The sequence below is a fragment of the Aspergillus candidus genome (assembly GCF_002847045.1).
Source record: "Aspergillus candidus strain CBS 102.13 unplaced genomic scaffold BDW47scaffold_33, whole genome shotgun sequence".
NCBI classification, from domain to species: Eukaryota; Fungi; Ascomycota; class Eurotiomycetes; order Eurotiales; family Aspergillaceae; genus Aspergillus; species Aspergillus candidus.
In genome coordinates this window covers 195229-209764 of record NW_020194038.1, presented here as the reverse complement: position 1 = coordinate 209764, position 14536 = coordinate 195229, and the positions used below count along the sequence as shown (strand labels likewise).

The window sequence follows — 14536 nt, the reverse complement described above, 5'->3', positions numbered from 1 at the left end:
GCGACCCATTCGTTCGGGTCTCTTGACGCTCTCCGCATTGTCTAGCTACGATCTGCTCCGTCCCTCAAGACGAACTAGGCGGCATAGTCTGCAATGCGGGGTTCTTTAAAAGCCTTGGGCACGTAAAGGAGCAGTTCGGCAACCGCCACCAGCAGGATCCCCTCGGTGCCGAGAATATCATCCAATCCCAGGGTCTTGGGCAGCACCTGTTGGCAGATGGCGTCCAGATCCAGGCGGGATACATCACCCGGTCCGTCGTGGGTGAGGGCGTCGATGATGAGCGCCCACGTGAGCGGGTTGTACAGCGTGCCTTCGTGCGTGTAGATGCCGCCGGCGGGGCGGTTCGCGCAGACGGTCTGGAGGTGGTTGTTGGATACCCCCATGGAGCGCGCGTCTTTGAGAAGGGCCGAGGCGTCGTCGCCGCTCTGGGGCTGCACAATCTCGTCAAAGGTCGAGTAGATCGTCGTCGTGGGGACATATGCCGAGTCGCCGCCGTCGGCCCGCGCCGTCTGGATGAACTCGGTCTCCCAGCCCTGCTGCCAGAGCGATGGGGTGCAGACAAGCAGGTCTAGGGCCGGGCAGACGATGGAGCGGACCGCCGTGCCGCGAAAGTCGGGGCTGACGGCGATGAAGTCTTCCACTTGGGCCCGCGTCGACGGCCAGTACTTGAGCGCCCACTGGGTGTCCAGGCCGCCCTGGGACCAGGAGATGACCGAGACGGAGGTGTGGGACAGCGCGGCGATGTAGTGGATGGCGTAGGCCACGTACTCGGCGTTCTCCTGGGCGTCGCGCAGCGAGGCCTGGGGGATATTGACCCACACCACGTCGGCCTCGGGGGCGGCATGCCCAAGCTGGCCCAGGTTGAAGTGGTAGGTGGTGCCGGCCGGGATGGCCGTGCCCGGTACCAGGATGACGGGCTTTTTGCCCTGCCGGCCGTAGGAGAAATCCTCCGGGATGTGGATGGCCGCGCGTAGGTCGGCCTCGGCGACGCTATAGGGCGCATCGGCGGGATCCTTGGACGGGTAGATGCCGGCGTCGGGCACGGCTGGGTTCCGGTTGTGGATGGAATTGATGCTCCAGTCGAGGTAGCCGTTCAGGAAGGAAAGGATGTCGGACGGGATCAGGTCCAGCGAGACCAGACCATCAGCATAGTCGAAGAGGTCCGGTTGATCGGCGCGATCGGTGTGGTTGAAGATGGATTCGATCTTTCCCCAGGCCTGGTGCATGGACCGGTCTCCTGGGTCCGGCTGGTTGTTGGCATCTGCGATCCTGGACGCGAGGGCGGCGGCGGTTCGTGACGTCCGGTCGTCGCTTCCGTTGGCGTGACCGGCGAGGATGGATTCCAGGTCGTTGTGGGAGGACGAATCGGCTCGGGGGAGAGCTGCTCCTAACACAGCCGGGCAGGTGACCAGCCACGACAGCAGCGCCGTAGATACAGGGTGACCGAATCTCATCGTGTCAGGCCTCTTGAGGGGTCTGCAGGGGGGAAGAGGTTCTGCCTTGGTCCGTTGTTGTGCAACGGCTGGGGCTGGTGACAAATTGTGGCCGACGAGGATTCCTGAGGATCTCGTCAGGAGAAGCCCTGGAGCGCCTCGGACCTGCTAACAAGCCCGCATCGGCATTGAGGGCCTCGGGTCCTGGGTATGGTGGTGCAGATCGACCCAAGGACGACGATCAGCGCGCCACGAGCATGTCGTTCAAATCACGAGGGGAGGCCTGCGGTTGGGAAACGGGGGGGTTGGGATCGACAACGGTTCCAATTGACAGGCACGCAACATCTAGAAAAATTTCGTCCCAGACCCTGAAGGGTCGGGAAGCGACGGGGATCGAAGCTTGATCATCGACTGGGTCATTCTGCAGGAAACCGTCTTGATTCGGGGATGGGGAAGAAGTTTAGAAACCAACGTCCATGGGGGCCTTGGAGCCTTGGAGCCTTGGAGCCTTGGACAGGATGTTGCGGCCCCGCATCAGGGCGGGTCAGGGGGGGATCGACTGGGGATGGATCACGGTGATTTGTGCAGGGCAGGCCCAACGGTACGAGACTACGAGAGCTTTGACAAAGGGATCTTCAGGATGGGTTACCTTTTGGATGGATGGGGGAGAGCGATGCTGAGGAACGTCGGCAGTTATCTGATCCTGGCAACCGAGGCAGGAGGAGAGATTGACCCCGCTGTCGGGGTCCGGGGGGTTCATCCGACTCTCTCCCTGTGTGTATCTTTCTATCTCTCTGTGAGACTTTCTATCTCTCTCGATGTGTGTCTCTCTATCTCTGTGTAGATCCAGGTCCGGAGAGGAATTTCCCCGTGATTTCTCATCTGACAAAGCGAGAAGAAAGGATGTATAGATCTGACCGACTCCCATGACCGTGCCATACACCATACACCGTGCATGATAGGACGATAGGATGATAGGTATCTTCCAAGATCATGGTGGTTCATGGGTTCATAGTTCACGAGCCACAGGGTAGCCAGAGCAGGGGGCACAGATTGTGGTTACAACGAGCCCCGATGCCAAGGACGCGAGCCCCAAAGGGGAAAGACCTGCAGCGGTCCTGAGTCCCTGGCAGATGATTAATGATGAATAAGTTCAGTCTAGTATTCAAGAAGCAGAGCCGACCAGGGACGGGAGATTGATTAATCCCCCGGAGTGACATCGGTCGATGTGACCTCCTCTTTGGAACCAGATTTGGGACCAGAGTTGGGCAAAGTTTCTTTCATGGGGGATACAATGCATTTGTGGGTAGGGTATCATGGGAATAATAGAAGATGATATAGAGTGGAGAGAGTTTAGAATTGAATTGAAGTCAAGAGGTGAGGTCAAGAAGTGAGGTCAAAGAGAAAGGTCGAGAGAAAGAGGTGTAACGGTGTCGGTTTCATGGCGGAATTGATTACCACCGTTGCACTCCAGTCTCGCCAGGGTCGTAGTGTCGTTCTCTGGTATTTACCGTATTTTACTCTTCTTTCTCTTTGTTTTCTTTCTCTCCATCTGTCTGTCTTTTGATCTTGATTGTTCTATCTTTCTATCTTTCTATCTGTCTTTCTGTCTTTCTGTCTTTCACTTCTCTCTTCTTTCTTCTCTTCTCGGTTCTCTCCTCTTCTCCATTCTTATCCTCTTCGATCATTCTCGTATTCTTTCCATCTCCCCCCCCTGATTGGACTTCGGATCAGACCTCCGAGTCTGGTTCCAGGTGATCGTTTGGTGTCATCGATACCACTCTCCCCACCACGACACCATCGCGACTCCACTACTACCTCTATCTCCCACCTCTACACCTTGATACACTCCACATCTCGACTCAATAACACAATCACCTCGACTTCCACCTTGACGCCACTGCTTCCTCCTTTCGACGCCTCACTGACCCTCCCCCCACTGCACTTCACGCAGGGTTGATTCCCCCCTCCACCGCTGCTACCCTTGCGTCTCCTCCATGTTACCACTTTGACGCCTGCGTCTCATCACCAGTCGATCGGCTCGGCCTGTATCTCCCTCTCTCTCTTTCTCTCCTTGCTGCTCCTCTCCGTCGTCATCCCTCCCTATATTTCCCTGTCTTCCCGGATCGCCCTTCCTCTCTTGATCTCTCGATCTCTCTCCCCGCAAACATTTCTCCCCCACACACCTTCCTTCTTGATATCAACACATGTCCGGATGAGTCAACCCCCCCCATTGTCATTCGATATCGTCATTCTTTGCCTCAACCACGCCCCCTCCGTGGTGATCGGTTTATAAAAACCCCGCCATGACCCTGGCCAAACTCCTGCGGAGGTTGCAGGATCTTGTCGCAAACCTCGTCGCCGCCCTCGAAACCATGCTGCTCTTCCCCGCCCTCTTCCGCGATCCATTCCGGACGCGTCCCAGTCCCTTCCACCCCGCCTACTGGCGTCGTCGCTCCCTCGACAGTTTGGCCGATGAGGTTGATCGCCTCTTTACCGCTCCCCTGACCCCACCCACCATGTGCGCCATGTCCGACCAGCTTCGCGCGCAGTTCTCCGCTGCCCTCCAGTCCAGCCAGATCAACATGCTGCCCTCCTACACCCGCACCCTGCCCACCGGCGCAGAGACAGGCACCTTCCTAGCCCTCGACGTCGGTGGCTCCACCTTGCGCATCTCCCTCGTCCACCTCGCCGGCCAGGGCACCATGGATATCCGTCACGTCGCCTCCACCCCCATCGACGAGGAGGTCAAGCTGCTCAAGGGCACCCGCTTCTTCGACTGGATGGCCAGTCACATCGACACCATGCTGGCCGAGGTCGACGCCAAGGACGGCCGTGGGCCCGTTCCGCTCTCTGTCGGCCTCTCCTGGTCCTTCCCCCTCGAACAAACCTCTCACAACACCGGCCTGCTCATCCACATGGGCAAGGGCTTCATGTGCTCCACCGGCACTGTCGGCCAGGAACTTGGCCAGCTCATCACCGAGGCCTGCCGCCGCCGCAACCTCTCCGTCGCCGTCGACGCCATCGTCAACGACGGCTCTGCCACTCTCCTCTCCCGCGCCTACGTCGACCCCACCACGCGCATGTCCCTCATCCTCGGCACCGGCACCAACATGGCCATCCACTACCCTGTCGATCGCATCGGCCGCGCCAAGTTCGGCGATCGGCCCCCCGCCTGGTTCGAGGGCGCCCCGCACGTCATCGTCAACACCGAACTGAGCATGTTCGGCGGCGCCGTCCTGCCCCAGACGCGTTGGGACGAGATCCTCAATGGGACGCACCTCCGTCCCGGCTATCAGCCGCTCGAGTACATGATCACCGGACGCTACCTTGGCGAAATCGTTCGCCTCGTCATCGTCGAGGCCGTCGAGACCGCCCACCTCTTCCGAGGCGAACTGCCCCACTCCATGCGCGACGCCTATTCCTTCGACACCAGCCTCCTCGCCGCCATCGAGGCCGATCCCTCCCCCCAGCTCACCATCTCCGCCGCTCTGCTGCAAAAGGAGCACCCCGCCACCCACGCCCCCCGCCCCGAGGATATGCGCTTCCTGCGCCGCGTCTGCCAGACCGTCTCGCGGCGCGCCGCCGGATATCTGGCGACCGCCATCCACAGCATGTGGTCCCTGCACAACGACGCCGAAGCCGAAGCCGAATCCCCCGCGGACACCGTCCCAGGGAAGGCGCCGAAGCAGGTCACCGTCGTCGAACGCGAGGGCGATCCGCGGAGCCTGTCCATCGCCTGCGACGGCAGCGTCATCAACAAGTATCCGGGATTCCGGGACCATTGCCAGGCCTATCTCGACCAACTCACCCACGAGACGGCCGCGTCCCGTGAGTTCCTCGATCCCTCACCATCCCTGATCCACCTCGACCCGGCCCCCGAAAGTGCCATCCTCGGTGCAGCCGTGGCCGTGGCGATTGCCGTGTCGGAACAACCGTAGCGGCTTTCATCTATTGACTTATCATTGATTTTCTTCCATATTTGGCATCTGATCGGCTCGGGCATCAGCGCTGCCGAGCCGTTCGTCTCTTCCAGCGCATGAGTCATCTGTGGAATTGGTGTTCATTGCTTTGCATTCGAGGCGTTCCGCGATTGATCTTTGGTTCCTTTCTTCACGATCCTTTCTCAAGTGCTCTTCCATCATGGATAAGCTAAATATTTTTTCCCCCCCGGCCGACGGGTTCTCGGCCTTTTGTTCCCCCGTTGTCTTCCGTTGAACCCTATTGTGGTTGTAACCGGTGCATCGTATTTTCTCGGGATGGGTTGGTATTGCATATACGGGTGGGTGGGTTGTAAATTTGTCGTTGGGAGCGCAGCATGCTTGCTTTCTTTCTTTCTTTTCTTCCCCTTAGGCGAATGGAGATAGACGGTTTCAGCTAGGGATAGATTTCTTACGGTGTACATAATGATCGATAATAAGCTAATGCGAGCCCCGGGGGTCTGGCTGATATCACGTCACCGTCACTGTCACTGTCACCGAGGAGCGTCGCTTGGCTCTCCCCTTCCATGGGATAGTGAGTAATGGGTAGTGACGAGGGAGGCTATCATGTACCTGGTCTGGCCCTCGTTGTGGAGTAATGTCGTTCTTAGCATGAATGATCTTTCCCCTTTCGGATCCTCATCAAGACACGATGACCGGTCACTCCTTACATAGATCCTGCAACAATTCCAGCATTCTCCGCTGGAGGGTAACCAGTTCATCACCCGAGAGGGAAACCGTCGGCGCGTCCGTGCCCGCACGGCGAGGAGTTGTTCCCGCCGGATCATGCGCTGATGGCCGCTCGATGCGGTGAAAAAAGGGAATCTGTAGCGCGTGCAGCTCGCCCACCATTGCGTCGGCCATCTGTGTTGATGCCCGGTAGACTTTGGTGTCGTAGTTGGTTAGTTCTGCGCGGTCTTCTTCGGCTGTCTGTTGGGTATTAGTTCCATGATGGTTTCTGTAGAGAGGAAGATAGGGAGGGAGGGAGAGGAAGGGGGAGGGAGAAAAGATAAACATACAGAAACCTGTTTGGAGTCCACAGGTGCACCGACAGAGCGTCTAGCGATCATCCATGGTCAGTCAGTCACTCACTCATTCACTCACTCAGACAACAAAAAATAGATGAAACCATAAGTAAGAAATATAAGGAACGCACAAAACTTCATCCAACTCCTTCTTCTTCTCTGCCCGCGCCTTCTGCTTCTCAACTAATGCGACACGCCCCCGCCACCACTGCTTTTCGTGGTCGTGCTGACGTTGGATGAGGAAGCGGATGCGCTGCTGGATGGATTCGTTTTGACCGACTGTGCGCATTACGTGGCGGAGGGCAGAGGGCCAGGTTGTTATTGTGGAGATGTCTACTTTGTTTCCTGGTGGTGGTGGTGGTGGTGGTGGGTGTTGTTGCGCTGGTTGTGGGGGGCGATGGGAGGAAGAAGGTTGTTGTTTTCCTTGCGGTGTCTGTGGAGCTGGGGTTGGAGCAGAGATAGGGAGGGAATCTGTTGGTTCGTATGTATCTTCCTCCTCGAGCTCATCGTCCTTGACATGGGTGCGGTGCGCTGTCGCTGGAGAGTCCTTCTCTGGCGGTGGGGGATTCGATGATAGGGCTGAGAGGGTGCGCAGGACAGACGTCAAGTCCGCTGCATTATATGATTGAGACTCCATTTATACAGCAAGGAGTGTTAGTGTGGACCATATAACAAACCCATGAACGCAGAGGATGAAGATGAAGTTGAAGTTGAATGAATGATGTTATACTTCCGACTGACTAATAGTGAGATCGGGTTGGTGTTGGCCTGAGTGCCTTGTCTTGGCTTAGCTCCATTCCCGACTTTCCTCATGAAAATTTCCCGGTAACTCTCGCAGTCTCTCCACCTCATCCCTCATCTGATTTATATTATCCCCATAACCCACCGACTCTCGCCCGCCCGTCCCATAGACCTCGCCTCTCCCTGCCGAATTGCATCCCCATCGATGAGATTGCTGTGGTGAAAGCCCACCCCCCTCTGCCCGGGATCCAAAAGACGAACGCAGAAAGGACATCATACGACGCACCTCACGAACAACAACCTCCTCCGTCCCCGCCCAGCATTGACGCGATTGAACTACCCAATAACACACTCTCACCCACACCCAATATGTCCCGTTCCGCCGCAGACGCGACGAGGTTCACGGCCACAGGCCCCTACGCCAACTCCCGGCCCGCAGCCGCCCCCTACAAGCTCCCAGGCTCCATGGCCAACCAGGGCTCCAATGCCCAGTCACAGCAGACCGGACCCGACGGGAAACCCGAGACCCCCAAGGAGAAGGTCGAGCGATTGCGGGCACAGGCCCGGGCAGCTCGTATGGCACGATCGTCCTCGGGCATGGATCAGATGATCGACGTCGGGCGGAGGTTTGCCAATAAAGCGCATAAGACGATGGTGTATTCTTTGATTGCTGCGTCGGGTATGTTCCTTATAATATATGCTCCAGCGGACCTCCCGGGGGGGACACCGAGATAGCTGCGGTTGGACTGACAGTTCGTGACTAGGTATCTGCGGCGCCTTGACGGTCTACTCGATGGTATCACTCACTCTCTACAACCGGCGCCAGCGGACACTCTGGATCGAGCGGGAGCTCCAGACGCTCCAAGACGCGAAGACGGCCCACGCCAACGGGGCAGCGACCCCGGAGCAACTGGAACTGTTGCGGAATGAGCAGATCGGCGAGATCTGGGACAAGAAGAAAGAGGAGGCTAAGAAGGAGCGCCCGTTGAACAAACTCAAGGAATATCTGTTCGGCGGGTTGAAGACGGACGAAGCCACCACATCCACCCCGGCCGCGCGCGACAAGCCGGAGGTTCTGAAGGCCCTTGACGCGAAGGCCGCGCAAGAAGCCAAACTGAGTGTACCTAACGGTGCAGCACCCTCGGGACCACTGGACGCACTGGCACAGAACGCAGAGGACGCCACGAAGCAAACGGCACAAAGCTGGAAGAGCTGGCTGACCGGGCGGTAAGCGAAGAGTGCCCCAAAGAGAATAAAAACAAAAACGAGGAATATAAAAAGAGGAAACAAGCCCAGCAGGGAAGACCTTTTCTTTTTCCCTTCCTCTCCCCCGCTGTGATGGCGACGACGTCGACTTACTTCTTGTTGTGCATGGCATTTGGATTGATTTCGACCCCTTCCTCTAGTCCAATCCGGCGGTTGATCTGGGAAGGGGTTGCGGCGTCTTGTTCGGTGTGTTGTTTTCTTGATTGAAAAAAAAACCTATGTAATACTGGGTCTGTGCTATACTGTGTACATATACTACTTTTTGTTGTCGCAAAATAGAGCATCGGTGTGGATTTATCTATCTATCTTTCTCTTTTTTCCTTTCTTGTGGTGCCCTGCTTCAACCATCGTCACGGAGATAACCTCGGATTTATGACGGGTGTCGTTAATTCAAAAGCAGCAGAAGTAAAAAAGAGAGAAGAAAAGAGGTATTGTGGAAGCCCTAGTCAGACGAACAAAGCGCACGGTGACATGGGTATCTACTACCTACATGAAAACCGCTAGTAACACGAATCCTAGCCTAGTCTACGGAATGATTTTTATTTTAATTTAGATTTGCGTTGGATTTCATTCATTTCATGCCTTTTGATTTTGCCTCGACCTTTTTCCTAATTTTATTTATTCAGTTTAAGCAGACGCTTTGGCGGCTCTCCGCCCGCGGATACCATCGGCCAGATCTTCCAGGACCTGGACCGTCGTCTCCCAGTCGATGCAGGCATCGGTGATGCTGACACCCTTCTTCAGGCCCGAGGGACCCTCGGCGGGGACCTTCTGGTTGCCCTCGTGGATGTTGGACTCGATCATGACACCGACAATGGCGTCCTGACCCTCGCGGAGCTGGTCGGCCAGCTCCTTGGCGACCACGGGCTGGTTGCGGTGGTTCTTGCTGGAGTTGCCGTGCGAGCAGTCGACCATGACGATCTCGCGCTGCTTCTTGGCGCGCAGCGACTCGCGGGCGGCGCGGATGCTGTCGCGGTCAAAGTTGGTGCCCTTGGCGCCGCCACGCAGGATGACGAAGCCGTGCTCGTTGCCCGAGGTCTTGGTGATGGCGGCCACGCCCTGCTTGGTCACGCCGAGGAAGCGGTGCGGGTGAGCAGCGGCGCCGATGGCGTCGATGGCGACCGTGATGTTGCCGTCCGTGCCGTTCTTGTAGCCGATGGGGAAACTCAGGCCGGAGGCCAGCTCCCGGTGCAGCTGCGACTCTGTCGTGCGGGCACCGATGGCGCCGAGGGAGATGAGATCGGCCAGGTACTGCGGGGAGATGGTGTCCAGCATCTCGCTAGCGATGGGCATGCCCATGCTGGTGAGGTCGGCGTAGAGCTTACGCGAGACGCGCAGGCCCTTGTTGATGTTGTAGGACTCGTCGATGTCGGGGTCGTTGATCAAGCCCTTCCAGCCAACGGTGGTGCGGGGCTTCTCCAGGTAGGCCCGCATGATGATGCAGAGATCCGAGGACAGCTTCTGGGAAAGCTCCTTCAGACGGGAGGCATACTCGAGGGCGGTAGCCGGGTCGTGGATGGAGCAGGGGCCGACGACGACCAGAAGACGATCATCGCGCTGCTCGATGATCTCCACGGCCTGGTTGCGACCGGCCTTGACGGCCTCGAGGACCTCGGGGGTCTATATCGAGAACGATCAGTCTCGTCTCTACACATTGGATTGCGAGAGTCTGGGGGAAAGGGATGGTGGGAGAGGGGTATGACTCACAGCCGGAATTTCAGTTTGCAGGAACTGAGGGGACAACAACGGGTCGTAGCCAAAGACTAGAGTAGAGATTAATATATATACTTATCTCTATGTATACGCAAATAACGAAGAAGATAGCTTACCGCGACTGTCCTCCACAACTTCGGTGGTGTTGACGAGAGGCATGATGTGACGGAGGGGTTCTGGGATGTGGGAGAACGGGTGGAGGGGTAATCAAATGGATGCGATGGACGAGGATGGGAAGAGAGGGATCTCTTATAGAATTTCTTGCACGCAAGGGAGATACGAGCAATTCACGGTTTGACCAAGGGAAACAAACAACTTTGAGAGAGAGCAAAGAATAATAGATGATGACAATCAGGGAAACAGTGATCGCTCGGGAGGAGTCATCAATAAAAAAAAAAAAAAGAAAAAATACACTCAAATAAAGATTTTTTTTTACTTTTCTGGTGGAGACGAAAGTTGGATGATTCACAGCTTGACCGTGGATTCCATTGGCTCGACGGTCTCTTCAGTGGGGATTTTCGACTCCATCTCTCCGTCTTTCCGTCTTTATCGTTGGCCATGGCGCGAAGGATGAAGCGTGATAATACGACCGGTACTCTTCTCCATCTGACTATCCAGTTCTCCTGGATATGGACTGATTCCCTCCGACATTGGTTAAGGGCTCTGGTGACAAGTTCAACTTGACTAGAGATAGAGAGAGAAAGAGGAAGAGAGTTGGTGGCTGTCGCAGGCTGACTGGGCTGATCTCATCGATTGACGTTTCGCTGTGGTCCTTGCTTGATGTGCATTGACAAAAACCGTCAGCTGTCAATCAGGGAGGTGAAATCCACGGTTCCATCCATTGGGGATGCAAGGAAGTAAGGACCATTGTCGGCTGACTGGGGAAAATCCTTGTGGGTCGATAGATGTATAGATGAGAAGTGAGAGGAAGAGAAGAAGTAGAGATGGTTCCTGACTAGTGTGAAGTCAGCTCCTTCTTACCTAAGCCATGAACCTCCCCCGGTCTCATCTCGGAATCTTACTTTGTATTTTTTACATTCTTGTTATATATGAAATCATTGAATGTTATCTTGACCATCACTCCTCGTTTCACCGGCGAGTCTTGTCATGTCTCGGTTCTCCTAAATGTTCGTGTGGTGGACCAGATTGGCGTATTTGATCGATCTCTCCCCTTGCGTTTCCCCGATAGAAAATCGACCGACTCCCTTCCGGACACGAATCCGAGGTCGACCCCACGAGGTTTGATCACCCATATCACTCCATTGGACGGTGGGGTTGGCTCCAGTTGTTCTCCGTCATGTTCGGTTTTTCGGGGAAACGCCCACGAGAGACGGAAGAGTGGGGGGACGCGTGTGAGAGATATCCCGAAAATAAGGTGGGTTGGTGACATACTACCTTTCTCTAGTTCGAGTCCGATGAATTAACTTCCTTGCTAGAGACTCCGTCCGTTGACTCTCCGTACCTCTACCTCCCCTTCCGTACACAAGCCCCCCGTCGTTTCCGTCACCCGGGCCAACTCCCGAGTCGGGTTAACCAATTTGACCCCGGTGGAGTCGTCCGAGGACGAGGATGACCGGAAGAGTCGACCCCCAACCGGGATAGACAGCCGGCATGCGCACCAGGATCTACCCTCGCGTGTCCGGTCGGCAAGCACCGAGATGGACATCGATAGTGGGAGGGACTCCGGTCACCATCTGGACCCAGACCAGGACTCGGACCCGACACCGAACCTATTCCAGCCATCACCGCTCCCGTCCAGCCGCATCAACGAGTCCCTTACCATCAGCGACTTCCAACCCATGGGATCCGGCGCAGGAGACGCGATGGCCTCGTCGACTCCGGACCACAACTACGGTCCCAGTCTGGACAGGTGGTGGGTGCCACGCCTGCCCAGTCCGGTCAGCGACGGCGCAGATGATCCGACCAGCTCGAAGTGCTCCCCCAGCGACATCGAGATGACCTTCCATCCGCTTTCCCCGCGTGATCAGCCCAGAAAATGGCAGGTCGCCCCAGACGGACCTTCACGGGGGTTCCTCGTCGAGTCCCCACAGCCGTCATCGTCTGGGACAACGGCTGCCACCAGCAAGAAAAAAGTGGGATTCTCGATGGGCTATCGAAGTGACTGTGACAAATGCCGTCGCAAGGTTCCCGGTCACTATAGCCATATCATCCGGGATTGATGACTGCTCTTTTCCCTCTCTTTTTCTTTTTTCTTTTTGATTGTTGTATTTTCACTCGATTTTCTTCTTTGTAAAGATACCAGGCCTCACTCGGACAGATTATGAACAGGGCATCGGCGTTAATTTACTGGACATTACTCTCATATTCATTGTCTCTAATCTATCTTATATTTTTACCTTTTACTGTTGTCTCCGGTTATCCTCTTTCGATATACCGCCATAATCGATCTTATCCGATAAGCCTCCCGGTATGCTGACGTAAGCACCTCCATCATCCTCGATTCTACCGAACTGTAATATATTCATTGTCCTGTCTCCATGCCTCGATGTCCTCCAGATGAGATCCAATCCTTGATAATGGCAGCGATGGATGCGGGATCAAATAGTCCATTTCCTTCCCCCGCATAAGTGCGATTGATCGATCCGGTCTCCACCTTAGCTGCGATGCGCCTTACCCTCGGCGGATGAGCTCTTAGCCGATCTTCGTTGCCGGACCAGCTTCAATGGCCGACCGAGTTTCCCCCCCCCCGATCCTTCTTCTCTTTTTTCTTTCTTTTCTCTCTTTTCTTCTGGTGCTCCTTGGTATAAGTATGCGCATGTCTCCCAACGTCTTTCGTGCGGGGTAATATACTGTGACTCTTCCTTGCCATCTACCCTTATCGGCTGCAGATCGAAATAACTCTGCCGAACCACTCTACATATATCGATCTATCCCTCTATAGAGATCTCTCTACATAAAATTTACATATAATGGCCTCTCCAGTTCCGCGGGGACTCCGCCAAGTCCTTCAGAAATCGCCGTCTGATATCGTCATCCTCTCTTCCCTCCGGACGCCAGTAACGCGTGCGAAGAAAGGCGGGTTCAAGGATGCTTACCCGGAGGAGCTTCTGGCCCACGTGCTCAAGGCCACCCTCGAGGCCAACCCGAAGTTGGATCCGGCCCTGATCGATGATGTTGCCATCGGTTCCGTCCTCCAGGAGCTCGGCGGTGCGAAGGCCGGCCGCATGGCGCAGATCCACGCGGGCTTCCCCCACACCGTCCCCTTCCACACCATCAACCGCCAATGCTCCTCCGGTCTCGCCGCCATCTCCACCATCGCGAATGGGATCCGAGCCGGCGCCATCAACGTCGGCGTGGGAGGCGGCATGGAGTCGATGACCCGCAACTACGGGTCGCGCGCCATCCCGACGGTGCTGTGGCCCGAATTGAAGGAGTCCCCCTCGCACGACTCGCGCGATTGCATCATGCCGATGGGGATCACTTCCGAAAACGTCGCCGCTCGCTACGGCATCTCGCGCGCCGACCAGGACGTCTTCGCCGCCGAGTCGCACAAGAAGGCCACCACGGCGCAGGCCGAAGGCCGCTTCGACGCCGAGATCGTCCCCGTGAAGACGCGGTCCATCGACCCGGAGAACCCCGACGCGCCGCCCCAGGAGATCACAGTGATCCGGGACGATGGGATCCGACCCAACATCTCCGTCGAGAAGATGGCCTCGCTCAAGCCCGCCTTTGCGGCAGATGGCACCAGCACGGCCGGAAACAGCTCGCAGGTGAGCGACGGCGCCGCCGCCACGCTGCTCATGCGCCGCTCCACCGCTACCGAACTGGGACTTTCCTCCTCCATCCAGGGCCGCTGGGTCGGCACCGCCGTGGCTGGCTGCGCCCCTGACGAGATGGGCGTCGGTCCGGCCGTCGCCATCCCCAAGCTTCTGCAAATGCTGGACATGAACGTCGGCGACGTGCACCTCTGGGAGCTCAACGAGGCCTTCGCCTCCCAGGCGCTCTACTGCACCCGTAAACTCGGGATCGATGAAGCCAAGGTGAACCCTAAGGGAGGCGCCATCGCTATCGGTCACCCTCTGGGTGCCACCGGTGCCAGACAGCTGGCGACCCTACTGCCAGAGATGCAGCGTACCGGCCAGGAAGTCGGTGTGGTCAGCATGTGTATCGGAACGGGCATGGGCATGGCCGGCATGTTTGTGCGGGAATAGACTGGGAAATAACGGGTGTATGAACTTTGTATATATGAAAAGTGGGCTTAGAAGGATTACAAGATACCAGCACTGTATTGATTGAGCCCATATGAAAACGAACTCCTCGGTTTCTTAATAGTGTCATAGTGCCAGCACTGTCGCCAGTTTTCTGAAGCTGCATTACACTGACTGAGCGGCTCTCGCCCCGCACATCCTGTTTCTCG

At 56.5% G+C, this 14536-nt stretch overlaps 7 protein-coding genes across 7 annotated transcripts; 4 read left to right on the top strand and 3 right to left on the bottom strand.

Moving 5' to 3' along the window:
• Window positions 1-74: 74 nt before the first annotated feature.
• BDW47DRAFT_118591 (putative lipase) lies at window positions 75-1454 on the bottom strand (the record flags this gene model as incomplete). Its single annotated transcript, XM_024815230.1, has 1 exon — window positions 75-1454. One exon carries the CDS (start codon window positions 1452-1454, stop codon window positions 75-77), a length of 1380 nt encoding a protein of 459 aa, XP_024670688.1.
• A 2011-nt stretch (window positions 1455-3465) lies between these two features.
• On the top strand, window positions 3466-5474 carry BDW47DRAFT_47622 (putative hexokinase). Its single transcript, XM_024819125.1, has one exon. The coding sequence runs from the start codon at window positions 3740-3742 to the stop codon at window positions 5372-5374; it is 1635 nt and encodes a 544-aa protein (XP_024670687.1). The 5' UTR covers window positions 3466-3739; the 3' UTR covers window positions 5375-5474.
• Window positions 5475-5955: 481 nt separating this feature from the next.
• On the bottom strand, window positions 5956-7111 carry BDW47DRAFT_47625 (uncharacterized protein). Its single transcript, XM_024819126.1, has 3 exons — window positions 6570-7111; window positions 6433-6472; window positions 5956-6343 (listed from the first exon to the last, which is right to left on the bottom strand). Exons 1-3 carry the CDS (start codon window positions 7073-7075, stop codon window positions 6074-6076), a joined length of 816 nt encoding a protein of 271 aa, XP_024670686.1. The 5' UTR covers window positions 7076-7111; the 3' UTR covers window positions 5956-6073.
• A 201-nt stretch (window positions 7112-7312) lies between these two features.
• BDW47DRAFT_108247 (cytochrome c oxidase assembly protein COX14) lies at window positions 7313-8750 on the top strand. The gene is made up of 2 exons (XM_024813196.1): window positions 7313-7858; window positions 7944-8750. Exons 1-2 carry the CDS (start codon window positions 7549-7551, stop codon window positions 8408-8410), a joined length of 777 nt encoding a protein of 258 aa, XP_024670685.1. The 5' UTR covers window positions 7313-7548; the 3' UTR covers window positions 8411-8750.
• A 244-nt stretch (window positions 8751-8994) lies between these two features.
• On the bottom strand, window positions 8995-10560 carry BDW47DRAFT_108246 (3-deoxy-7-phosphoheptulonate synthase). Its single transcript, XM_024813195.1, has 3 exons — window positions 10275-10560; window positions 10153-10208; window positions 8995-10065 (listed from the first exon to the last, which is right to left on the bottom strand). Exons 1-3 carry the CDS (start codon window positions 10315-10317, stop codon window positions 9073-9075), a joined length of 1092 nt encoding a protein of 363 aa, XP_024670684.1. The 5' UTR covers window positions 10318-10560; the 3' UTR covers window positions 8995-9072.
• A 669-nt stretch (window positions 10561-11229) lies between these two features.
• Window positions 11230-12454, top strand: BDW47DRAFT_47608 (uncharacterized protein). The gene is made up of 2 exons (XM_024819124.1): window positions 11230-11533; window positions 11595-12454. The coding sequence occupies exons 1-2, from the start codon at window positions 11456-11458 to the stop codon at window positions 12336-12338; spliced, it is 822 nt and encodes a 273-aa protein (XP_024670683.1). The 5' UTR covers window positions 11230-11455; the 3' UTR covers window positions 12339-12454.
• A 516-nt stretch (window positions 12455-12970) lies between these two features.
• BDW47DRAFT_132667 (3-ketoacyl-CoA thiolase) lies at window positions 12971-14330 on the top strand (the record flags this gene model as incomplete). The annotated part of the gene is made up of 1 exon (XM_024817628.1): window positions 12971-14330. The coding sequence occupies exon 1, from the start codon at window positions 13089-13091 to the stop codon at window positions 14328-14330; it is 1242 nt and encodes a 413-aa protein (XP_024670682.1). The 5' UTR covers window positions 12971-13088.
• Between the last annotated feature and the right edge of the window lie 206 nt (window positions 14331-14536).